At 41.6% G+C, this 26,481-nt stretch overlaps 1 protein-coding gene across 1 annotated transcript in view; it reads left to right on the top strand.

Annotated features, from left to right (window-relative positions):
* The window catches only part of SLC9A9 (solute carrier family 9 member A9), a 612,515-nt gene that overhangs the window by 172,147 nt on the left and 413,887 nt on the right, over nucleotides 1-26,481 (top strand). The window contains exon 6 of the mRNA XM_002716580.5: nucleotides 19,690-19,795. Coding sequence (XP_002716626.2) covers nucleotides 19,690-19,795 — 106 coding nt within the window. The remainder of the gene's footprint in view (nucleotides 1-19,689; nucleotides 19,796-26,481) is intronic.

The raw sequence follows: 26,481 nt of genomic DNA on the forward strand, positions 1-26,481 counted from the left end.
TGGTACATGCCCCCTTGATGGGATTGAATTGGAATCCCCTGGCATGTTTCTAACGCTACCATTTGGGGCAAGTCAGTTTGAGCATGTCCCAAATTGTACATCTCCTCCCTCTCTTATTCCCACTCGTATATTTAACAGAGATCACTTTTCAGTCAAATTTAAACACCTAAGAATAATCGTGTGTTAATTACAGAGTTCAACCAATAGTATTAAGTAGAACAAAAAAATACTTAAAGGGATAAAGTATTAAGTTGTACATCAACAGTCAGGACAAGGGCTGATCAAGTCACTATTTCTCATAGTGTCCATTTCACTTCAACAGGTTTCCTTAAATAAACTTTTTAAAAAGTTTTTATTTATTTATTTGAGAAGCAGAGTTCCAGAGAAAGGGAGAGACAGAGAGAAAGATTTTCCATCCATTCATTCATTCCCCAAATGGCCACAACAGCCAGAGCTGAGCCTATCCAAAGCCAGGAGCCAGGAACTTCTTCCAGGTCTCCCACATGAGTGCAAGAGCCCAAGCACTTGGCCATCTTCCACTAGTTCCCAATCCATAAGCAGAGAGCTGGATCGGAAGCATCTGGGACACCAACCGGTGCCTGTATGGTATGCTGGCATTGCAGGCTCCCATCCTACTATGCAACAGTGCCAGCCCCCAATCTTTTCTTTACATATTTATTATCCAGCCTCATGTATTTTGTTATAGCAACAGTAAATGGATGAATATAGATAAGTTATGATGTCTTTAGGCTAAAGCAAATACCAGCTCATGAGCTGTAGGACTTGCATGTAACTTCAAGGGTGGCCTATCTTTTTAGCATAATTATAATGAAAATCCATTTTTATCATAAGTATTCCCTTCTCAGAGAATATGCACTGCAAAAGTCTCACCTTCCGGAAGCTTATGGAAGTATAGAAAATGTTGCTAGAAAACTTCTGAGACTTCCACCTTTGACAATTTCCCCTCCAGAGATACTGCTAGCCCTGATATCCTCTGGACAGTCTCTTGCCCAAATCAGCTTTCTTGGTCTGCACTACCTAACATAACCACCAGGTGTCACTCTAACTCTGGGGCAAATTGGTGGCAAAGCGAAGGGTGAGTAAGGGTGCTGGAGGAATGTGTCACCAGCTCCTATGCTTGTGGGTAAAATCTTGCAAGAAAGGTCTTGGGAAATTGCATAAAAGGATCAGAATTAAGTGAGAATCATAAACTTTTAATCTCCAAAGGAGTTGCCACTAAAAGTAAAATAGGCAGAGAGAGGTCTTCCACCTGCTGGTTCACTCCCCAAATGGCCACAGTGGCCAGAGGTGAGCAGATCTGAAGCCAGGAGCCAGGAGTTTCTTATGGGTCTCCATTTGGGTGGCAGGGGCCCGAGGACCTGGACCTTCTTCCCCTGCTTTCCTGGGTGCAAAAACAGGCATATGGTGAGGTACGACACTTACCTCAAAAAGAGGTTGGGATCACATCTTCCAGTGGCCAAAATATCCTGCATATTGAGAGTATCTGTTTATTTAGGCAAGATTAGTGTCAGGGATGAATGGGGAAACAGTTTCATGCTTGGTTTTTGGAATGCTAATATAAGTTAGCAGAATTTCATTCTCCTGGCAAAAGCCCCTATCAGACCCTGTGTTCACTCTCACATTCTGCATTCTTAGGGTAGATACTGCCCAAACAAAGCAAAATAGAAAATATATTCCATGTCCTTATAGAATTGTCAGATCAAAGGAAATGCTGTATAGACAATTATTTGTAAATTGCTTAGTGTTGAAAACAAATTTTTCCTAACAATGAGTTCTTTGCAGGCATTTTATTGGCTTTTTAGATAGGACTATCATAGCTTCTTATTTATTTGCTATTGGACTTCAAATTGCCTGATAGCCATTCTCTTATTAAGTGACCATGGTGAAACAATTTGTTTTCTCATGATATTTCATTACTCGCCTATCCATTTCCTTGGTAAGTCTCAAGTGCAAAGAGATTAAAAAGAAAAATATTAAGATTATAGTTAACCTCATGTGGATTCTCTACTGTCTGAAATCGCCATTGTACATTTAAGTATTTAAAATTCAGAGTAGTTCCCCCATGTTTCCAGATGTTGTTCCTATAGTTGTGTTAAGCATTACCAAGTTCAGGCATAGGACTTTTATGCTAGCCCCTGTTTTGGACTATCTAAATCTCAGCTTCTCTTTATTCCCTGCCTTCCCATTGCTTCCCCCCCGCCCCACCCCTACACTAACCATAAATTATAAAGCCAAATTCAGATCTGTGTTTGGGTTGGTACTTCACCACCACTCAAGCCAGTCCCACTGCTTCTCTAATTAAAAGTGTCTTTTCTTTGTAATTTGACTGCCAGTCTATTCCCTGAGTCACCGTCTGTAGTTTTTCCCATTGACTGTAGGTCTACAGTCAGCAGTGCCCATAGTCATCCTCGCTCTGAGCGTAGGAACAAACACAAACCAGGAATTCTCATCCTGCCGGGCTCCCCAGGGTAGAGTGCGTTCCTGTAACAAATTCTCTGGCTCGTCAAAATGTTGATTGTCGTCTCTGCAGCACCGTCAGATAGAAGCACTAGAGAAGCACACAGCGCTGGCTTTTCATCTTTTTCTATTATTAACGCTTTGAGGAAACATGAGTCTTCCAAAATGAAAGGCATTTCTAGACATCATACTTGAAAGTCACTCTTTTCATTTAACATTTAAATCGTAGGGGGGAAAAGAGCCACCTTTGTCCTTTCAAGTTAGCCACAGTGCAACTGTTCCAGAGGCACATGAACTATCTTACCTTTGATCGTGTTGATAATCCGGAGACCCTTTCTATTTGGGGTTACTATGGTTACGGCTGCACGGGTGATGTGTGAGCCGCACTGCTGTTTTGATAAAAATAGGTATTAACTACCAGTCCTGGTGCTTCTCATTGCAAAGGAGTTCTTGCCGAAGCACAGCATATTTTAAAAAGGGGAACGGGGAGGGGGAGGAAAACGCCTTTCCACAGAAGTGTGCGGGAACATCTGCATAAATAATGGTGATTGGTCATGTGTATAAAAATATTTTTAATTAAATTCTTTTTAATTAAACAGGGCATTTTACTGAATCCTTCTCTGTTATTTGTACCAAGCTTAGCCTTGAGGAAGATGGCTGATTAACAGACCCAAGAACCTATAATTAAAAGCAGAACTGTTATTTTTGGAGAAAAGCCTCTTCAGTCAGGGTGACTTAATTGGGCTGTCTCTCATATTTTTTCATTTGTCATTGAACTCCCCAGTTAAAATCTTGATTTCTTTCTAACACAGTGGGAATAATTGCTAGAATTGGCATAATCAGAAGAGTTTTTAGTTTTTAGTTTTGTTTTCCTTATGTCTCCTTGAGCTCTCTGTTCACTGTTGTATTACAATAATTGATTGTGGTCTCCATTTACTTCTCTTGTCTGGATCGTGTCTTCTTTGTAAAATCGCATATATTGTTCTTTGTGGCCTTCTGACCCTCTCTGCCTGTGCATCTCAGAGTTTCAGACCACACTGCATCTGTGGTTTCTCATCACGGGTGTTCTCAACATTCTACCTAAAAATTCAAGAGAAAATGAATAACTTTCTATTTGAAGAAAAAAATAAGATATAATTGACACATCATTTCCTTCAGTTCCAGGGCTGGCTTAGAGAACAAAGACAACATTCATTTAAAATCTGCTAAGCAGAATTGGAAGAGACCAAAATTGTTTTAGGCCCGTATTGTTTTAGAAAACGCTCACATATAAAGATCATGTTCCTGAATTATTTGCTTAGTCATCTATAGAGCAACTAGGATGACTCTACTCTTTGTATGTGATATTTCGTAGAGAAATGTTGAATTGTTGAATTGTTATTGCTGAAGGAGAACAGTAGCAGCAAGGGAGTATTCAGATGCTGTCTTTGAATTTCAAGGGAGAAAAAATTACACACCTCAGAGAAAGTCAGAGGAAATTAAACCAGAATACTTCCCACTGACACCAGCGTGCTCCTAGAGACCACAGACAGATCAGCCATGTTCACTGCCATCTCTGCTCCAGTCCTGCACTGTGTCATTGAATAGCTCTCAACTGTCCAATTCCATGTTAAACACACTGTGATGGCATTGGTTTAAAAGCCTCTACATAAACCTAAGTCTATAAAACACCATCATATAAACCTAGATTCTATTCTTGAGCAAATTTACTCAGAAATAAAAATAACAGCTTGGATTTATATAGTGTGTCTCTTGCAAAGAACTAAAATCACTTCCACACATGATATTTCAACTATTTTCACATAGTTTTCTAGGCTACAGAAGACCATGTCTTCTGAAAAATAACTGAGATGCAGAGAAATTTTAGGATTGTCTCAAGATTTCACAGCAAGTCAATGGAAGATGGTTATCGAAGCCAGGATTTCTTTTTTCTCAGATTGCCATACCATGTTTTTGCCAGACAGTAACATCTATGGGATCAAAATAGCTTACTGACTTTAGTTAACTTGCAGCCAGCTCTAAAATCATCAATGTTTTTATTCTACCAATCAATGCAAGGGTTGCACTTTAGTCAATATGTAGAAGCAATGCAAAGCTATTAATTGGCAGCAGATTAAAAGTGCTGAGTTTGGGGCTGGTACTGTAGCACAGCAGGTTAAGGCCCTGGCCTCCAGCACCGGCATCCTATAAGGGCACTGGTTCAAGTCCTGGCTGCTCCACTTCTGATCCAGCTCCCTGCTAATGTGCCTGGGAAAGCAGCAGAAGATGGCCCAAGTCCTTGGGCCCCTGCACCCACGTGGGAGACCCAGAAGAAGCTCCTAGCTCCTGGCTTCAGATCTGCACAGCTCTGGCCATTGTGGCCAATTGGGAAGTGAACCAGTGGATGGAAGACTTCTCTCTTTCTCTCTCTGTCTCTACCTCTCTCTGTAACTCTGTCTTTCAAATAAAATCTTTTTTAAAAAAGTGCTGAGTTTATCTATATAGACGGTATGTCACTAAGGATAACAGCCATTAACTAAGTGTACAAATACATCCTCAAATTTTATCATCACAACAACCAGGTGATTATATCTATTCCAAGATTGATAGGTTGTAAATACTTACATGGTTTATGTAAATTTAAAAAGGCTCAAACATGCCAGAGATGATGGGTAGAAAAGTCATGTCTGATGTCCTTTATCGAACACCACCCACTGTTTCTCAAAACAGTAATGTGCCTGTTGAATTTTGAATTAAAATGAAACCTAATAGTCAAGTTCTCCTTTTATTATGGGTTTAATTTGACCTTGATTCAGCACCTACTAAGCAGTAGGCACTGCGGAAGTGACTGGGGTAGGGAACACTGACCCAGACGTAGATTCTGCCCTTGAGAAGTTCCCAGTCTGAGGGAGAAATAGATAGAACCATTGGCAGCAAGTTTAAACGATAAGACAGGGGTGGTCTGGGGAGCTTTGGAAACACCAAGGAAAGGCTGAGGGACTTGGGTAGCACTGTGGTGGGCAGAAGGCTCTCAGAAGGTTGCAGATCTCCCTCACCTCCAGCCAGCATTTTGTCCAGCCAGGACACCATGAACCATGTTTCTCTGCTGTAGGAGATGGGCCCATGAACAACGGTGTCCAATTCCCACCCAGGCCCCCGTGTGACCTGCTCAACATTAGCAAGTTCTTCCTGGGCCCGGACATTCTTCAGCATGTCCTGCACTGATAACCCTGTGGGTCAGGGTTAAGGTGAGATGGTACACACACGATAATAAGATAGTCTTCCCCTCATTTATACAGAAAAGAGTTAAAGTCGTCACTGTCCTTGACGTTGTTCTGTGCCCTACACACACTGTTCTGCCACACTGCAAAGCACAGCCCTGATCTTAGCACTGTACCAGAGCCCCAAGAACACAGAGAAATAGGCCCATTCCACACCTGGAGTCTGTAGTTCAGAGTCTGAAGTCTATAGAATTTTAGATGTAGGAGAGCCTTGGAAACACTTTTTCTCCTCTTTTCTAGATGAGGACCCGCATAGAAAGGAAATGCATTCAGAATGGGAATCAGGTCTTCTTTCCAGATGACGCAATTCAAGGGGTAATTTGTGAGATGAAGGGAGGCCAAGAAGGGTTTCCATCCCTTCTCTGCTTGATAATATCTATTTTTCTCTCCTGAGCGTCAAAGGAAAAACAAACAAGTAGAGAGTAGAAGGTGTCATTCTATTTTATACTAGACAGACACACTAATGGTATTGATAACATGCACAATAATAACAGTAACCATTAGTCACTGAGCACCGACAGCTGACATGAATGATTCTGCTTCATCCTTATCCGAAAACCTATGAGGGAGGGGATATTCTTATCCCACCTTTATCAATGATGCTTACTTGAAGTTTAGTGAGGTTAAGTAGATGGTTCAAGATCAACAGGTTCATTTCCATTCTAGCTGGGATCAGAACACAAGTGATTTAACATCAGAGTCAAGCGTCCTACCATTATTCTCTACTGCAGGACAGAGTTGTGAATAGCAAGGTCTTGGCACAAAGGTCTTGCTTCTGAAGTTGGAAGCCCAGTTATGGAAAGTGAGCTGCACATAACAAAATTGGAGACAATAATAGATGACAAGCAACTATATAAATGTTTCAGGATATTGAAAGCGGATAAAGCAAGACTCCAGGTGTTCTCAAGTTTGGATTTCAAGAACACACTGAAAGACCATTTGAAGCAATTCAGCAGCTTTGTGGACAGCTGGGGAACAGCTGTGGCTGACAGACCTCTCTGGCTCACTGCTTTAGGGAACAGAACATCTCTGTTAAAATGAAAGCAGTTCATTCTCAGCAATGCTCAAAGGCAGACCTGCAGGACAGAAATTCTGAAAGTCATTGTCCAGCCCACACATTCCATTTATGTGCTAAATAAGATGTTGCTCATTGGGACAAATCAGATTCAGAAATTTCTTAGAGAGTAATTCCTTGCTGTCAGACTTTTAGGGCTCAAATTGGTTGATGAAGTAAAAACCATAGGACAGAGAGATAGCTAGGAAGGAGAATTTAAGGAGGCACTCACTCAATCTTGGGTTCATGTATGTGCAAGACCAGTGCTTGTACAATCCTAAAAGTAAGGTTTATGGGGTGGGAGAACACCCACTAATCAAAGGCTAGATTTGATGATCTTGCTCTACAAAGATTCCAAGAGGCCCTTGGGATTGGATTCCTTGCAAAGTAGCTTTCCTTCTTCTAGAACACAGCCAAGGAAGAACAGGTATTGACATTTTTCCTGGGAGCTACTGATGAGTAATGTTATGTTGCTCAATTTGTTATTTTGAACTGAAATGGAGATAGCTTTTATTTTTTTTAAGAATTATTTATTTATTTGAAATTCAGAGTTACACAGAGAGGAGAGGCAGAGAGAGAGAGAGAGAGAGAGAGAGGTCTTCCATCCGATGGTTTACCTCCCAATTGGCCACAATGGCCGCAGCTGCGCTGATCCGAAGCCAGGAGACAGGAGTTTCTTCCAGGTCTCCCACGTGGGTGCAGGGGCCCAAAGACTTGGCCCATCTTCCACTGTTTTCCCAGGCCATAGCAGAGAGCCGGATTGGAAGCGGAGCAGCCAGGTCTTGAACCAACACTCATATGGGGTGCCGGAGCTTCAGGCCAGGACTTTAACCTGCTGCGCCTCAGCACCAGCCCTGACAGCTTTTATAAGTGCTGTCCAGTTGCTGAGTTGGTAAAGATCATAATGGGAGAATACTAGGAGGGAGGCACTGTGCTGACTCTCAAGAAGTCAGCCACAGGGTGTGAGGCCTCCAGAAGACCATCATCCAGCCACCCACCCACTCAACTGAATTAGATGCCTGCTGCTTCCCAGAAACTCAAAGGTACTAGCAAATACGTAGATGAAAAAACTAATACTGGGGATGACCAACCTTTGATTCCAGAGGACCAACTCAAAGGTGATAGAAAGTGTTTACAGTTTTTTTCTGGAAATGGGAAGTTAGTTTTTAAAATGCTGCTTTCACATAAGAAATACATTTATCTGCAACTAAGCTTCTGCATTCTTATATTATTTTTTCAATCCAAAATGGACTACTGCAGAGAGCAAACATTTCAGGAAGGACCATACTAGTTCATGCTACAATGTCTGATGCATCACAGCGCCTGTGGAAATGGTTTCTTGTCCTCTCCTTGCCTGATGCTGTAAACTTCTGAACTGCACAGTGGGGCTTGCCTTTATCTTCTCTAAGGCCAGATATTTTTCTATTGTACATATGCCATCACAATGCTTTTTAAAAACGTAAGCATAAAGCTTCTGGGTCCATGAAACAGGTAATTCCAGAGCAAGAGCAGCAAAATGACTAAGGTTGCTAAGCTGGGAAGAAATCTGTAGCACATCCACACACAATTCCAGGCACCCAGCAGGTGCTTAGTAAGTATTTGTTGAGGTGGAATAAGTTGCGTTGTCTTAGCAGGTGACGTGAGCGTCTGTAGCAGAAGGGAAGGGCTAGAGATTGACATTACTGGTTGTCAATCAGATTGCTCAGGAAGTTTGTCCAGTGAAGAGGAAACTGGGATGTTTTCCTTGGCAACATCTGTATTTAAGGATGAGTTTACAAAGGATAGAGAGAAAGAGATGCTAGGAGGGTTGAAGGAAAGCCATGTAAGGCTGGTCTCTTGCAAACCAAAGAGAGCACTTGGAGAAACAGACAGGGTGCACCATGCCATGCTGAGGGTCCCAACAGTCTGGAAGCTCAGGGCTATGTCCCGAGGAGTGCCAGGTGTTCACCTATATCATCTGGGACCTTGGGAAAGGGATTTTGGTTCCAGAATTTATGTTTTTTTTTTTTAATTTTGCCAATTTTATAAGTGACTTTCTGTCCTTTCTGATTCTCAAAATAATGGGTGTTGTAGAAAATCTTAAAAAGCTCAAAAAAAAGTTAACACAGGCATTTCTCACGTCTGTTGTGAGAGCTGCTTTCTGACTCTTGGCTCCCGTTCCCAGACATGGCTTGCCAGATGTGTTCACCGTCCATCGTGTCTTGGACATCACCATTCCCTTCTCAGCACCAATCCTTCACTAAGACTGTGCTCAACCTTGTAGCCCAGCTAGGATAAACACTGGAAAATGAAGGGACTCCACGGGCTCTAAAACAATACATTCTGAGTAAAATGAGTGATCTATTGTGTGTGTCGATGGCACCAAGAAGGACATGCAGATAATTACAGCAGCAATGGGGGCTCCATGGGCCTACATATCTGAAAATGCACAGCTTCCCTATTGGTCCCTTTGCTAAACATGATCTACCACATGATTTGTTTAAGTGATTTCTTTCCTGCTAGGGGTGGGATAAGGTAGGGAGGGCTGTGAAAGAGCTAAGAATGAGAAGTCGTTCCAGCCACATCCCCACTCAGTAACTCACGTATTAAGAAGTCAAGTGTCTGGGAGCCTAGCTTGCCCACTGTATTGTAGTTCCTATTTTGAGAGAGGAGCAGAGGGTATTAGTTTGCTAGGGCTGCCATAATAAATTCCCACAAACTTAGCAGCTCACAACAGCATAAATTTATCTCACAGCTGTGTAGGGCAGAAGTTCAGTTTAGCTCAACTAGGCTCTTTGCTGTGATTCTCACAATGCCAAAATCAAGGTGTTGGCTGGCTGGGTATTTATCAAGACAAATCTGCTTCCAAGCTCATTCAGGCTGGTGGCAGAAAGCAGTTTCTCATCATTGTAGGAGTGCTGACTGAAAGTTAGGGATCTGCCTTGGCTTCTAGAAGCTCCTTCCTTTGGCCCTAGCAAGTGAGCCCCTGCATCTTGGAGCCAGCAATGGTGTGGACTCTTCCCAACTTTTCTTTCTTCACATGTCTTCAGCTGCCTCTCTCTGGGTCCAGCCAAAGAAATCTCTGCTCATAAGAGCAAATGTGATTAAGTTGGCCCCATCCAGATGATCTAACATAAGCTGCCTATTTTAAGGTCCATAACTTAGATTATATCTGCAAAGTCCCTTTTGTTATGTGACAGATTCACATGTTCTAGGTCTCGGTTCATGGACATCTTTGTGTGTGTGTGGTTGTTGGCAGGGGCCGGGATCAGTGAGGGAAAATGTATTATACAGAGTCCTATACAGTGTGGTGCCAGGGATGAGTGGATTCATAATATGACCCCTCCCTTCCTGTCATTTTTCCCTTCCTCTGTGTTGACTCTTCTCAATATCAACAGTGCTAATCTGTTAAGAGAAAAATATTCACCCCCATTTGAAAATATTTCTGTAATGTCCCTCACAGTCTTGAGTCACAAGTTAAGAAAAGAGGCTGTACGGCATCTGCTTATTTCATGTCTTTTTTTGTATAAAAAATTAATTTGTGAAGCCCCCCTTAATTTGCGTAGACCATGATCATGAGTTAACACAACTGTCTTTTTGACTTGCCTCTCTCCTCACAGTTAATACATATCATGGATTGCAGTGATATTTTTACCTTGCTCGTGGACTCCACTGAGCTGTTGTTTGGATTTATTTCATGATTTGTATGTGAACACCTGCCCTCCATCTTTCATATTTAAAATGGTGAGGTGGCTTAGTGACAATCCTAGTTGGGGAGTGCTGGTATGGCAGGGTGAGTTGTCTTCACTCCGATACTGGGCAAGTTGCACAGCTTCCCCATTAGGCTGCACCATGGCTCATTAAACCCCATTGGTGAGAAAATTGGGTCTTTGTTAAATGTTTATGTTCTTTGCTAACATTGAATTTAGAATATTCTTATTTTAAGTAGCTTTGAGGAAAATGTTAAAGAACAAACTCAGGAGCCAGCAGATACCAATCCACGAGTTCCCTGATACAAGATCTGCAAAACTTTGCCCACCTGGATTTATTTTCAGGTTTCAATCATTCCCATTTTTTATACTTTATTTTTCCTTCTCCTGAGGTGAAATCTCATGATACTCTGATGACCTCTTTCTATGTGCGGTGACTACTAGGGACTGTATTGGTTGTTAAGCAAAAGATGAAGTAGATTATTCTCGAACACCAGTCAGCCACGTTTGAAGTCAAGAAAAGGATTGTGCTTGCCCATGTTTTTGTTTTGCATCTTTTACTGAAGAAATAACGTCTCCCCTCAAAACACTTACATTTCAAAAAGAGCTTAAGCGAATATGAATACCAATGACAGAAATGTGATTCTGGAAACCTATTAGTGCTCTTAATGTAAAAGGAATAATTTTTCTCATGTGAGAGTTATCAGAAATCCTCTGCATATATGCCAAAAGAATTGGTTTTAGTTATTGTGTGGCATACGATGTTGAGATTCAGGGAGCCTTTCTCAGCAGGGGTCCACCAAGAGGATTAAGTTCTACAGAAAATGATTTAAGTATCTATTTTTCTCATTTCTCTCAAGGATGATGCTGAGCTAATATTCTCTGTGATGGATAGAAAGTAAGTTAATTCATTTCATACAACAAATTCTTTAGGACAGAAGTCTCCAAGATTTTTAGTATTACAACCCTTTGTAACTCTTCAAAATTTGAAAGAAACCCCAAAGAGACTTTATGTGTGTTATATTAATATTTACTATATTAGAAATTGAAACAAATCTTAAAACATACTTTTATTGATTTATTTAAGATAATAATCAGAAACCCTGTTAATAATACATATTTTTTATTCATTTTAAATTTTTTATTTAACAGATAGAGTTAGACAGTGAGAGAGAGAGAGACAGAGAGAAAGGTCTTCCTTCCGCTGGTTCACCCCCAAATGGCTGCTACGGCCAGTGCGCTGCGCCGATCCGAAGCCAGGAGCCAGGTGCTTCCTCCTGGCTCCCATGCAGGTGCAGGGCCCAAGCACTTGGACCATCCTCCACTGCCCTCTTGGGCCACAGCAGAGAGCTGGCCTGGAAGAGGAGCAACCGGGACTAGAACCCGGTGCCCATATGGGATGCCAGCACTGCAGGCAGAGGATTAACCAAGTGAGCCATGGCACCAGCCCCAATAATATATTTTTATGAAAAATAAAATAATTTAAGAGAGGGAAGAGATGTGCAATTCGGGACATGCTCAAGCTGACTTACCTCAAACGGTAGAGTTAGAAACATACCAGGGGATTCCAATTCAATCCCATCAAGGTGGCATGTACCAATGCCATCTCACTAGTCCCAGTGATCAATTTCTGTTCACAATTGATCATAATGATAGGACTAAGAACCAAAGGGATCACATAAACAAGAATAGTGTCTGCAAATACTAGCTGATAGAATCAAAAAGGGAGAGAACAATCCAACATGGGAAGTGAGATACACAGCAGATCCATAGAATGGCAGATGTCCTAAACAGCCCTCTGGCCTCAGAATCAGCCCTTAAGGCATTCGGATCCGGCTGAAAAGCCCATGAGAGTATTTCAGGCATGGAAAGCCAAGACACTCTGGGGGAAAAAACAAACAAACAAAAAAAAAAACCTAAATTAAAGATCTCCGCGAGTGAGATCCCAGTGGAAAGAACGGGTCATCAAAGAAGGAGGTACCTTTCTCTGAAGGGAGGAGAGAACTTCCACTTTGACCATGGCCTTGTCTAAATATGATCAGAGTTGGTGAACTCAGGGGGCTTCCATAGCCTTGGCAGCTCATGACAAGAACCTAGGGTGATTACTGATGCCATAAACAAGAGTGTCAAATTGTTAAGTCAACAACAGGAGTCACTGTGCACTTACTCCTCATCTAGGATCTTTGTAGTGTGCTGTACATTGAGATTTAATGCTATAACTAGTACTCAAACAATATTTTTCACTTTATGTTTCTGTGTGGGAGCAAACTGTTGAAATCTTTACTTAATGTATGCTAAACTGATCTTCTGTATATAAGGAGAATTGAAAATGAATCTTGATGTGAATGGAAGGGGAGAGGGAGTGGGAAAGGGGAGGGTTGCGGGGGGGAGGGACGTTATGGGGGGGAAGCCATTGTAATCCATAAGCTGTACTTTGGAAATTTATATTCATTAAATAAAAGTTAAAAAAAAGAAAAATAAAATAATTTTCCAAAGCAAAAAATTATCAAGAAGAGTAGAACTGTGTTACATTTCTGTAAAACTCTTTAATATGTGGTACAGTGGAAGACAGATGGATTTGCACACCTGCTTCTGCATTCAATCTGTTGCACTAATATACATAATATAGCATCTGGAAAATTCTACTGAGTGCAATGAAAGAATAAGAATGAAGAACACAAATAATGTTTTCATTGACCTTGAGGATCTTCCTGGATAGGTCTCAGGAACCCAGAGGGGTGCCTGGGCCATACTTGGAAATCATCTTGTTGGGACATTACATCTTCTTTCTCCCTGGGAACCCTGCTTGAGAAGGACTGCAATGGGGTGTTTGCATAAAGTATTTTCCCTACCACTAACTTGGAACCAAAATGTTGTATCATATTGAAGGTCAAAATAAAATTGCCATGTTTTAGGGCTAAGTCATTCGTGATGTTTCATGCAACATCTACTTTAGAATGGCCTCAGTGAAGCAACATCTAGGTGTTCTAGATCTGCAATTGTTTCTCTGTCCTAGTTCAAAAGGGTTAGGTTTTCTGATTGTATTTCTAGGATTATGATGGGCAGAGCTTCACTGGAAAAACCCATCTATGCACTGATTGTATCACTGAGTCTTTACTGAGAAGGGATAGGCTCAAAATAATTCGGTATTTCAGCCCATACCCTTATTCCACAATGCTTTTGGAAGCTTCACCCTAAAATCTCACTACATACACTATTTCAGGAAAGTGGGAAAAGTTGCAGGATAATTTCCTCCACCATTCTCCATCCAAGGTACAAACATACATTTTTACAAAATGGAAATAGAAAAATGCTACCTCATTATGAGACTAGCAGGGTTCTCCACCTGTCAGGCCTGACACAGATTCAGCTGCAGGAGCCTGAGACAGTTTTGATTCTCTGTGTGTCACGGACAAGTGTCAAACATACTGGTCTGCTACAAAAAAACACAGAGAGCACTCTCCAGGGAGAGCCAGTGTTTTGACAAGGCTGAATGATGACTTAGAATGACAGGGGTAGGAACTAGTGTGTCTTGTTGTCCATTGACCGAGGCACATCTTGTACTGGGTTGCTAAGAACTGCCACATTACAATATCATTTGAAATTTAAATCCTTGGCAAAACAAGAAGAAAATATGGGTCAGAGAGCTGTTAATGGAGATTCCAGGGAAGAGGCTGTCACTAAATCACCCTAAAGACTTAGAAGTTACTGAAAAAATGTCAAGAAGTGGCCAGTTGAAAAGATGGCAAATTAAAAAAAACATGAAGCATCTTTTACCAGTCAACACATTGAGGGCAGCATTGTGGTATTGCAGGTTAAGCCACTGCCTACAACGCCAGCATCCCATATGGGCACCAGTTCAAGTCCTGGCTGCTCCACTGTCTACCCAACTCCCTGATAATGCACATGGGGAAACAGCAGAAGATGGCCCACGTGCTTGGGCCCCTGTGTCTATGTGGGAGACCCAGATGAAGCTCCTGGATCCTGGTTCTTGTCTGGCCTAGCCCTGACCATTATAGGCATTTGGGAATGAACCAACAGATCAAAAATCTCTCCTCTCTCTCTCTCTCTCTCTCTCTCTCTCTCTCTCTCTCCTTCTCTCACTCCTTCTCTCTGCCTTTCAAATAAAGAACTAAATAAAATCTTTAAAAAATAGTCAATATATTGAGATGGGGTCAGAAGATCATTTTTTATGTTTTATATCTCCATATATGTTTATTACCTTGACGATGAGAAAAGATTAGTTTTGATGATATAACATGGTTGTAGTAGGGACGAAATTCATAGTCTGATGATATACTATTTCAGTGTTGGGGTTTTTGTTTTGTTTTGTAGGTTTAACATTATCCTTTATGTGAGCTTACCAGATGGAGACTTGACTCTTTTTTTTTTTTTTTTGACAGGCAGAGTGGACAGTGAGAGAGAGAGACAGAGAGAAAGGTCTTCCTTTGCCGTTGGTTCACTCTCCAATGGCTGCCGTGGCCGGTGCACCACACTGATCCGATGGCAGGAGCCAGGAGCCAGGTGCTTTTCCTGGTCTCCCATGGGGTGCAGGGCCCAAGCACCTGGGCCATCCTCCACTGCACTCCCTGGCCACAGCAGAGAGCTGGCCTGGAAGAGGGGCAACCGGGACAGAATCCGGCGCCCCGACCGGAACTAGAACCCGGTGTGCCGGCACTGCTAGGTGGAGGATTAGCCTAGTGAGCCGCGGCGCCTGCCGAGGCTTGACCCTTCCTACCAGCAAAAGTGCTGCACATTTTCAGCCCTTCTCTCACCTTACCGAATGCGTGGTTCCCCTGACTCTGGGGTGATCTTGCTTTATGGTGAAGACAACGTCCCTCCTGCCCCTCCGTTGCCCTCCGCCTTCCCCACACCTTGCTGCAGCAGGGTCCCAGGTTTTCAGCGTCTCTCTATTCTGTGCAAGCTGCAGAGGCTCCCTTGGCCTCCATTCCCCATAGTAACTGCTTTTACTCTCTCCATCCCTTACCACCAGCTTCTCAGAGGTGCAGTCCACACACTGACTCCTCCCTCACTCCCCCCCAACCCCCGCCATTTGGAACTATTTGGCTTCTAGAACCGTTTTCTCAGAGATATCCAATGATTGATTCAGAGGCATTTCTTGGTTACTCAATTATCATACTGTTCTACCACCCTTACCTAGAAGGAGGGGTGTGTGGGGGGTATAAGGTCATGTGTCAGTATAAGCTCATGTGTGCTTGTATCCCTGGTTACTAATTTAGGTGACAAAGTAGATTTTTCTCAAGCTGCAAAATCAGACGAGAAGAGGGTGTAGAGAGGAGAAGGAACTCCAAGTCACAAAGGAAGTGTTAGAAACTTCACTAAGAGATGAGCAAAACGAAAGGATGATAAAGGTAAAAGTGATCAATCCCCTGATAAAATGAGAGGTGGGTGTAAGAAATCGGATTGGGTTTTTTCCTCTTCCTGTCCACATGGCGTCTAGAATATTCACCTACACTACCACAAAGAAGGCTCATCTAAACAAGCATTACTTTTTAGCCCAGTCTTGGGCCAGGGCTGCTCTTAAAAACCAACAAGGTGTGGACAGAGCTGGCTTGAGCATGTCCACAGCTGATCCAAGAGACTGTCTCCAGGGAAGGTGCCACAAGAGGGTCTTGGACATCATGTGTGAGATTGAGCCCTGCCAGCGAGCTAATGAAATGAGTTTTCTAAAAGCTCCAAGCTCAGCAGCAGAGTGGGAGGCTAATTTCCTGACTCACCTATTCGACTCGTTTGTGGTCCTGGCAAAATATTCCCTCTTGTAGGGTACACTGCCTGGCTTTATTTCTAAGCTATTCCATGTCTTCACAGAGTAGATAGGAATGTGCACAGTAATAGCTTTTTCTTTTGTGTGGGATATCGTTTATGAAATGAAGTTCAGTTCTTTGTTCAAAGGCATCGTGGGAATGTCAGAATAGTTTTTGAACAAAACTGGATATTCATATAATAGCCTTTCGTCTCAAGGGCAAAGAGTTCTTGTTATAAAAAATGCAGTCCATTCCCATAAGGCAGAATGGATGCTATAAGGGGACAAGCAGAGAAAGAAGCCAAGACTGTACATCCCTGGCCATGAGCTAGGAGACCTCCAAGTCATCTGCAAAGCAAAAAAGGTACAAATAAACATCTACAGAGCTTAAAATCAGGAATAGTGCTGCCATGTCATAATGTTCCACTATAGAATAACCTTACTGTGTGGTGGGGTTGCTTTTGGACTGGAAGTTAAGTTGCCTCTGTCCTATATTAAAGTGTCTGGTTTTAATACCCATTTCTCCCTCACGGCTCCAGCTTCCTGCTAATGCAGACCCTGGGAGACAAAGGTGATGGCTCAAGTAGTTGAGTTCCTGACACTCATATGAGCAACCTGAAGTAAGTTTCTGACTCCCAACTTACACCCTGGTCCAACCTTGGCTGTTTCAGATCTTTGGGGAGTAAACCAGTGGACAGCTCGCTCTCTCTCTTGCTCTCGCTCTCTCTCTCTCATATCCAGTCTCTCTCTGCCTCTTACACAAATAAATATTTTTAAACGAATAATTTTACTTTTATTTCACAAGAGTGCACCAAAAGAGAAATGCTATTAACTACCCCCCCATTGAAACCTTGGTGGGGGTCTAAATATTTTTTCTGATTTTTTTTCATTTCATTTCATTTCATTTATTTATTTATTTGTTTGTTTTTTTGACAGGCAGAGTGGACAGTGAGAGAGAGAGAGACAGAGAGAAAGGTTTTCCTTTGCCGTTGGTTCACCCTCCAATGGCCGCCGCGGCCGGTGCGCTGCGGCCGGCGCACCGTGCTGATCCGAAGCCAGGAGCCAGGTGCTTTTCCTGGTCTCCCATGGGGTGCAGGGCCCAAGCACTTGGGCCATCCTTCACTGCACTCCCTGGCCACAGCAGAGAGCTGGCCTGGAAGAGGGGCAACCGGGACAGAATCCGGCACCCCGAGCGGGACTAGAATCCCGTGTGCTGGTGCTGCAGGCAGAGGATTAGCCTAGTGAGCCACAGCACCGGTCTTCATTTCATTTTAAAGGCAGAGGGAGAGAGAGAGAGAGAGCGAGAGAGAGAGAGAGAGAGAGAGAGCTCTTCCATCTGCTAGTTCACTGTCGAAATGCCTGCAACAGCCAAGGCCTAGGTCAAAGTCAGGAGTCTGGAACTTCATCCAGGTCTCCCATGTAGGGGGCAGGGATCCAAGTTCTTGAGTCACCATGTGCTGCTTCCCAGGGTGCACATTGGCAGAAGGAGCCATACTCAAGCACAGGCACTCCTCTATGGGGTGCAAGTGTCTCAAGTGGCAACTTAACCACTACACCAAATGCACACCCCCACCTCCCCCAGGGATGCAGTGTCTTGACTCTACCCAGAAAGGAGAAAGAGCTTAGCAGAAGTGCTTCCGACCCACCTCCCACCCTTAGTTGCGAAGGCCAAGGGTTGTGTCAGAAGTTAACAGCCACATGCTAGAAGGGAGTAGATCTCTATCATTTTACTTCATATGATTTATAAGACCTATTCAGCCAGAATAATAAAATTGATTCTATGCCTGGTAAAATGGGATCTGGCAAATTGTCCTGCCAGTTCAGGACATTTCATTTCTTTCTCTTTTTTTTAATTCTTGCAGTATCTTCTTTTTAAAAAATGTTTATAGTTTTAATTGACAAATAAAAATTATTTGTATTTATGGCATTCAACATGATGTTTTGAAATATGCATACATTGTGGAATGGATAAATCAGGCTAATTAATATATACATGACCTCACATGCTGATCATTTACTTGTAGTGAGAATAATACTTAAAATCTACTCTTAGCAATTCTCAAGTGTGTGTAGTTATTAATTATAACTACCATGTTGTATCAGTAGATCAAAATCCAGAGTCATTCCTTGATGCCCTTAAGCAACCAGGCCCACCAATTCCCCACCCCAGGATCTTGGGGGTGCTGTCTATTCTGCTCCACCTTCATTGACATTAAGTCCTATTCTTTCCCCATTAAAGGCTTACTATGTTGCAGCCTTAATGCTGAGGGTAGTGACACACAAACAAAATGAGAAGCAATGAATAGTGAAGTAGCCAGCACTGTGGTGGTTGACCTATCAGAACTCCAGGCTAAGGATGAGCAGGAGGTCAAGGGCCTGAATCCCGTGTCCTGGAGCAACTCGACTCTTATAGAGACTATTGGGAAAGCCTCCAGCAAAAGCCTGCCTCTGCCCTCTGGCCTGCTGTCCAAGCTCCATTTTCAAAGTACAAATGGATTGTGCTAGCCCTCTTCTTAAAGCTCTTCCATGACTCCCCATTGTGCAAGACATGCTCCAGACTTCCTGATAACACTTAGAAAAACTTAAACTCAACTTACCTTCCAGCTTTTTTTCCATAGCACTCTCATACAACGCAGTTACTAACTTCACAGTCCATGAAACAGGAAAGAACACAAAGAAGTGGCACTCTCCATACTTCCTTAAAACTTTATATCATCAGGATTATTTTCAACCACCCTCTTTTCTCCTTGGTAATCAATTCAATGGATCATTTTCTTAATGATTGCTGTTCACACTTTGCATAACTTTCAGATATCAAGACACTGAGTAGTTTTGATGAACACAGATAATCACTGTGTGATTACTTACTGTCTTGATGTACTCACAAAGCCTCATAAAAATACAAGGCACTGAGTAACCACAGAGCAGGCTGCCAGGAACAGGCACTGGGGTCTCCCTCTTAGGGTCATTGGATCTATCTTCCTCGATGCGTATGAAATCAGGGGAGGGTGAAAACCAGGTGCTGACCTCCTTTTCCTTACGGGAGTAGGCTATTGCAACAATACTCATCAAAAGGCAACAGTATTTGGGAAAGTGTGTGGTGTCTTTGGGAAGCTACGGCGAGTGCGAGTTCTCTGTGGCTTGTGGAAAGCAGCAAAGAGGGCAGGCAGTGATGTTGTTGAAGGTAAGCCAAGTGTCGGTCATAGAAAACTTGTATCAAGGAGCTCACACTTTCTCTATAAGCAGTGAAGGGCACAGAGAGTTCTCTAGTTAGGGGAGCGGCATGATCAGATGATTTATGAATAAAGATCCAGTGTTGTTATAAGTGGCGGATTTGAGAAAAATAGGCCCCTAGTTAATACTTTCACCAAGCGGCTAAAACCAAAGAAAACGCCACGGCTGTGTCTCCACTAACTCCGTGTATTTGCGTGTGTGTCTCCCTAGTGACGGTGCTGGCCATTTTCCATGAACTGCACGTTGACCCGGACCTGTACACACTCCTGTTTGGGGAGAGTGTGTTGAATGATGCAGTGGCCATCGTACTCACCTAGTAAGTACCAGCACTTGGCCTGTGTTTCTTTAACCAAGTGAGTCATGCCTCCACTGGGAGATCATTTCTGATGACTTTAATGCTATGTTTTCTCTTCTGTCATCGAGACATAGGCAATTACTAGCTTTTAAGGAATTGTTATCACAGAAAATCTCCAATAATGGGCACAATTCATTAGGTGCCTAATTTCTAATACTATGAATGTTTTTTCCTATTTCCAGCTTATTAGAAGATGCTACCCAGAGGGTAGCATGTTTTCTTCTCAGTGCGTATTTTTAACTGATGCACTGAAGCTTCTCAAATGCATAGAAATGAGATTTCTTCGTTTCAAATAAATATTATTTAATTTTTCCCCTATACAAGTCACTTTCCAGATAATAGACTGAGAGAAACCCCTATATGTACAGTGAGTTTGGCAGACCGGAACTAGAAGCTGAGGGTCAGAATACTCTTTTTATTTCTGAATACAAATGTAATGCTTTGTAAGAATGCACACATCTTTAAGCCATTCTATGCCAAATGAAATTGATGGAGCTTCAAGAGCCAATGTAATTTCCCTTCATGCTGGAAGAATTTTCTTTTAGGAATGAGAACCAGTGCTCTTTCCTCACCTCTCCTTTAGACACTCACCATTTATATTTAATAAATGCCACTTCGGTGGCTTTCACTATGTCAAAGGTCTCTTCTTGGTTTTAGATTAAGATCAACATTTTGGGCAGTTGTCAGATAGCCAAAAGGAAAGTAACGGTCTGATAATTTAATGGGACCACAGGATTCTATTTAGGGTGTTAATTACTTCAAATGCAGTTGAAAATATATTGTGAAGTAACAAAGGATTTTTAAAAGTCAGATCACACAGAGGGAAGTCAAAAACAACAGAGCAGTTCTACTCTTTTCTTTGTGTTTTACAACTAGCTGACATTTTTGAAGGCTACCACCCCAAATTTGCCACTGATCTCAGCAACTTTCAAGTTTGAGTCTCCAAAAGTACTGATATTTCACCTGGCCACAGAGAAGTGTCTTTCTAGCATTAAAGGGAAATATCAGCAAGTGCAAATTAAGAGCAAAAGTCATAGGCAAATTCACAAATGCTAAAAGATGCTTTTCAAGAAACACCAAGAACAATTAATTAGAACATCAGGAATCCTTGTCCAAGAAATATTAGCATTAAAGGAACACTTGAACTAATTTTTTTTAAATCTGCTGAATCCCTCATTTTTACTTCCTGAGCTGCCAAGCTGTAAAAGGCCAAGCAAAGCAAAACCACTAAAGTGCAAATGAGCTTGGGAAAGAATCGTGCAGCTTCAATCGAGGGAAGGATTGGCCTTTCTGCTTCTGGCATCACCATTCACAGCAGTTTTCCACTGAAAATACAGACTCTAAGGAGGAGGGTTGATGCCATTGAGCACCAAGCCTGGAGGGCATTTGAAAGCATTTATTTCATGTCTGTCCCAGTCAGTACATGGTTATTGCTGGCAATGCCTCTCCTACTCCTCTACTCACGTCTTAAGAATGTCTTAATCATACAATGTGCTTCACAGTCTGGCCAGATCTCTTTATTTCTAGACATGGATTATATGCTATTCTAACTGAAATCTTTGTGCTCCCAAGCTTTGGCAATTCCAGGATTGTGCAATGACCCCAGTGAATTCCAATTTCAAATGAAGTTAATCCTAAGGAAGAGCTTGGACTCCCAAAAGCCTATACACTGGAATCTACAGGCTCTTTTTTTCACATGGTGCACTTGAGCCCCACCAGCCCCTCCCATCAGCTCTATTGAGTGATATGTACTTACTATGTCTGGGGTCCAAACTATCTGTCCACCAAAGCTATCCGTCACTTACCACTTCCTCCTCCATGCACAAGTGTCTCTGGTTTGTTTGCTTCCCATATTTTCCTTCTCACTTGCTTCTGAACCTTAGTTTACAGCACACGTAATCATCTCTGCATCTTCTTGCACACACACACGTGTCTTCTCTTTGTACTGCCCCATCCCCACACTCTTCCCACTACGTTCTGATGCTCTTAGGAGAGTCCAACGTATGTATCAAATAAAGATTTTCTGTCACTTTCATACTGAAAGTTCACACACTTGTCTCTCCACTTTTTTTTCTCTTTCCACTAAACCTGACAGGTGGTACCTCTATGCTTTTGCACAAAGCTTATTCCTGCTGGATTGCTCTCGGCAGTGTCTGGCTCTAGCTAACCAAGTTGTTAAATTCTTACCTGTCTCCTTTTCTTGGGAGCCACCAGCCTGCAGGCTGCGTCCTGCTTCACCATTGTGTTTGCCTCCATCATCTGTCTCCAGCACAGCATAGCACACATACAAGGTTTACATGTGTATTTGCCTTTCTAGATAGTAATGTTCTGAAAGCAAAGTCTGTGAACTTAAAGTATGTATTAAAAGAACAAAGGAAGCACTCTGGTTTTTTCCCTTTCATAGTTTCACCTTTGTGTGGTTTTGAAGTTCAAGAATAGTGATAGAGGCCAGCGCCGCAGCTCAATAGGCTAATCCTCCACCTGCGGCGCCGGAACACTGGGTTCTAGTCCCAGTCAGGGCGCCGGATTCTGTCCCGGTTGCCCCTCTTCCAGGCCAGCTCTCTGCTATGGCCTGGGAGTGCAGGGGAGGATGGCCCAAGTGCTTGGGCCCTGCACCCCATGGGAGACCAGGAGAAGCACCTGGCTCCTGGCTTCGGATCAGCGCAATTCGTGTGGTGGTCGTTGAAGGGTGAACCAACGGCAAAGGAAGACCTTTCTCTCTGCTCTTTCTCTCTCTCTCTCTCTCTCTCTCTCTCACTGTCCACTCTGCCTGTCCAAAAAAAAAAAAAAAAAAAGAATAGTGATAGAACTATCCTTGAATCATGGAGAAGACAAGTTATACATTTTGATGTGAAATGAGATATATACTAGTCTCAAGTTTTCACGAGAGGTATGTTCCTTGACCTCCCCCCACCCCAGTGCATCCCTGAAACCAGATTGGACCAAGACCCATATGGACTCTTTTTTCCCACCTGATAATTTTAAATTTTGTAGAAAAATGGAATTAAAAAATATTTTGTCAAAAAAAGAAAAATTACACCTTGTTAAAAAAAAGATATTTTGTCACAAAATTTTGACATCCATGCATGGGTTTTTTTCATAATATTCATTGTGAACTTTTGAAGACCACTCATATATACAAACATATCATCAAATTTCATTTATAAGTTAGGCATAGTAAAAAACCAGCAATAATAAAATAGAACAACCATAATAAAATACTATAGTAGAAGTTATATAAAACATTTGAATAGTTTATTTCTAGAATTTTCTATTAATATCTTTTGGACTGCAGTTGGTCTTGGGTATCTGAAACTGCAGCAAGTCAAATGCCAGGTTTTGGGTGACCACAAACCAAAACCCAAATCATTGAGATTTTGGCCCTTGGCAATGCTTCAGAGGAACCCTGTTGGAAGGCCACACACTTTCATTTACCCTCCCATCTTCTGCCAGCAAATTCTCTTGCTTAAGAATCATCCTATTCAGTTTTAGCATTTTTAGTTACCAATGTTATGACAATGTCATGCTCTAGAATTTAGCCACATTTTAAAAGAAAGCAGCTTTCCTTTGCTAATCTAAGAAGCAAATCAGCTCTGTTGAGTGATGTCTTGATGTCTTGGGTCTGAACTGTCTGTCCACCAAAGCTTTCCATCAGGCTAAAGGTATTCTGATTTGTAGATGATTACTTTAGAATTGAATTTAATGAGTACAGCTTTACATAGCAATGGGTGACGGATGCTACATCATGTGCCCATGATTAAAAAAACAGAGTTGCTTGACCTAAAATAATAGTAACTTTTTTTCACACCAAAGTTTTGACATTAGCTTGTCTATGACCCAGACTCTTATTTATAGTATACAAGAAATGTCTTCCCAAACATGGATGCATATTAGTTCACAAATGAATTCTATTTGATGGGACTGAATTTCTACAGGTTGCTTCATAGGCTTTGAAGGAAGGCAAAATACACGTTAAAGAACTCTTGTGGGGTGTGTGTTTTGAATCCTGAACAAAAGCATTAATTTAAGAGGCAGCACTGTAGAATAGAAAAAAGCTGAGGTTAGAAGTCAAAAAATCTGATGTCAGGATTGACATTAAGTAGCTGTGCAATTATAATAGTTGGCAGGAAACCAACCCAAACTGTGATGAACAAAAATGGAATCTGTGTTAACTGATTTAACTGGGCAGGTGAAATGAGAGGGCTCTTGCTTTCCTCACTGACCTGCTTCCTGGTTCATTCCCTTCTGGTCACAAGATGGCTGCCAACCTCTCTCAGGGCCATTTCCTGCTTCAGGAAAATAGAGCAAGAATCTTTTCCCACCATTCCTATCCTGAATTTAGTAAACCTTTTTGATTCTGATGCAGTTGTTGTAGACCTGTTTGGAAGTAATCAACATGGCCAAGGTGGTAGGCTACACTTACTGGCGCAGGCCTTAGTCCCATGCTCCAATGAGTTCCAGAGAGAATAATAAGCTGCATTTTGAAGCACATGAGCTGAGATGAGGGAAGGCAGAATTATAGCTGGCGTAATATTGCCATGAGAAAGGAGAAGTGGGTGCTAGGTAAAAGCACAGCAAAACAAAACCTCGGTGACCACTGCAGGAATTTTATATGATTATAAGCTTTCTATAATTGCTTTCTTATCTATAAAATGTAAAAATAATTATTCTATATCCATTAAGAATGATTCTGAGAAGCAAATAAGGTAATTTGGTTGAAAACTCTCTGTAATCTCTATAATACATATAGTCTGTACTGTATAAGTATAAATACAATTTATATCAATATCTTTCATTCCTCTTACATAGATCTCTCTGGTTTCATTAAAATGATTGAAGTCAAAGCTACTTCTGGTGAAACATTCCTTCATAAATATGGCATTTAATGATCTAAAGAATATAGAGAATAACCATTTTTACGTGTGATTTCCCCCATTAGGAATGAACCACTTAGTTAAGACATACTGTCTAAAGTTGATTAAGTCAAGAAATAGCAGTTGAAGTGTATTACTTGAAATTATAAATGTACTCACACCAAAACTGATAACACTCAAGTTAGAAGAAGGAGAAATAAAGTAAGAAATAAGTTAACTAAAATTCTCTGTCATGTTAAGAAAGCAATAGATACTCTGTGGAGTTGGTAAATCAAGAAACTGAGGTGTATGTGTAATATCAAGAGCCACAGGGTTGGGGCCAACACTGGGGGACAGCAGTTAAGGTGCTGCTTTGGATGCCTGTATTCCTTATTGCCATGTCTGGGATTGAGTTCTGCCTCTGCTCCCTAGCCAGCTTCCTGCTAAAGCACCTGGGAGGCAGCAGAAAGGGTTTAGGTTTCCAGAAGGCGTTCAGGTCTCCCAGGTGCAGGCACTGGGGAGTGAAAACAGCAGATGAAGTTCAATCTCTCTCTCTCTCTCTCTCTCTCTCTCTGAGTCTCTCTCTGTCTCTCCCTCCCTCCCTCTTCCTCTCTTTCTCTCTCTCCCTCTCTATCATTCTGACTTTCCAATAAATAAATAAATTAATTAATAAAACTTATAAAAAGAGTCATAGGGCAATCATCAGGATAAATAAAATCACAAATGGTTAAAAAGCAGATTATTTTGCTATGTGGGACAATGATTTAGGCAAAATGAGAAAACATCATTTAACCCTCTATTTTATATCTTTTCATACTGTGTGGATTTTTTTTAATACTTTGGATTATATTTATTTAAGTAACTTGAGTCTGGTGAATAAGATATCAAAAATGGAAGCTATAAAAGAAAAGCCACTTATTTTTTGACAAGAAGAGAGGAGAGGGAAAGTAATAAAAAAGTTAACTAAAATTCCCTAGATAATGTGTGCAGTTGATAAATCAAGAAATGGAAGTGTATGCAAACCAAAACTTCAATGAAAAAACTGAAGAGAGTATTTTAAACTCATATGTTTATAGGTTAATGACATTTATAATAGACACAATGAATTGTTAATATCCTTACTATATCAGATTTACTGCTGTATCTCCTTGGATACATTACTTAGCCTCACTGTGCCTTAACCACCCTTATCATAAAGTAGTGGATGGTCATAGTAACGTTGGTGGGGTTAACACCTAGACCTGAGTCTGGCCAGTAGCACTCAGAGAACATTAAGTGTGATCTGCTGCTATAACTCTCACCATCAAAGACAAATAATTAAAGGTAAATATAATAGAAAATGGGCAAAGACATAAATAGACAATGGATAAAAGAAGCATAAATGGCAGTATCTCCACTAGATAGGATCAACTTCACTAATAATGAGAGAAAGCAAATAAAACCCCCCAAAATGTATCACTTTCTAATCTTTCAAATATCTGAACCCATAAACCCATAAAAATAATTATGCTTGGGGTAAGACAAGGGTTAGGAAATGGGAGCCCTACTGTATGATATCCAAAAGATATGAGTGATAAAATTTTTACAAAAACAATTTATCATTTCTGTATTTACTAAGAGTTGCTAGAATTTGATCCAGCAATTTTATTCTTAGAAATTTATGCTAAGAAATAATTCAGGGAACAGTGTCTCCTAGCAGTTGTGCACAGTGGTTACTCATTGGTTGAGAAAATTATAATACAGTAATAGCATGGAACTATATGTAGTCATTTTTACAATGCTGTAAAATATGGA

The sequence above is a fragment of the Oryctolagus cuniculus genome, chromosome 4 (genome assembly GCF_964237555.1).
Source record: "Oryctolagus cuniculus chromosome 4, mOryCun1.1, whole genome shotgun sequence".
Lineage (NCBI taxonomy): Eukaryota > Metazoa > Chordata > Mammalia > Lagomorpha > Leporidae > Oryctolagus > Oryctolagus cuniculus.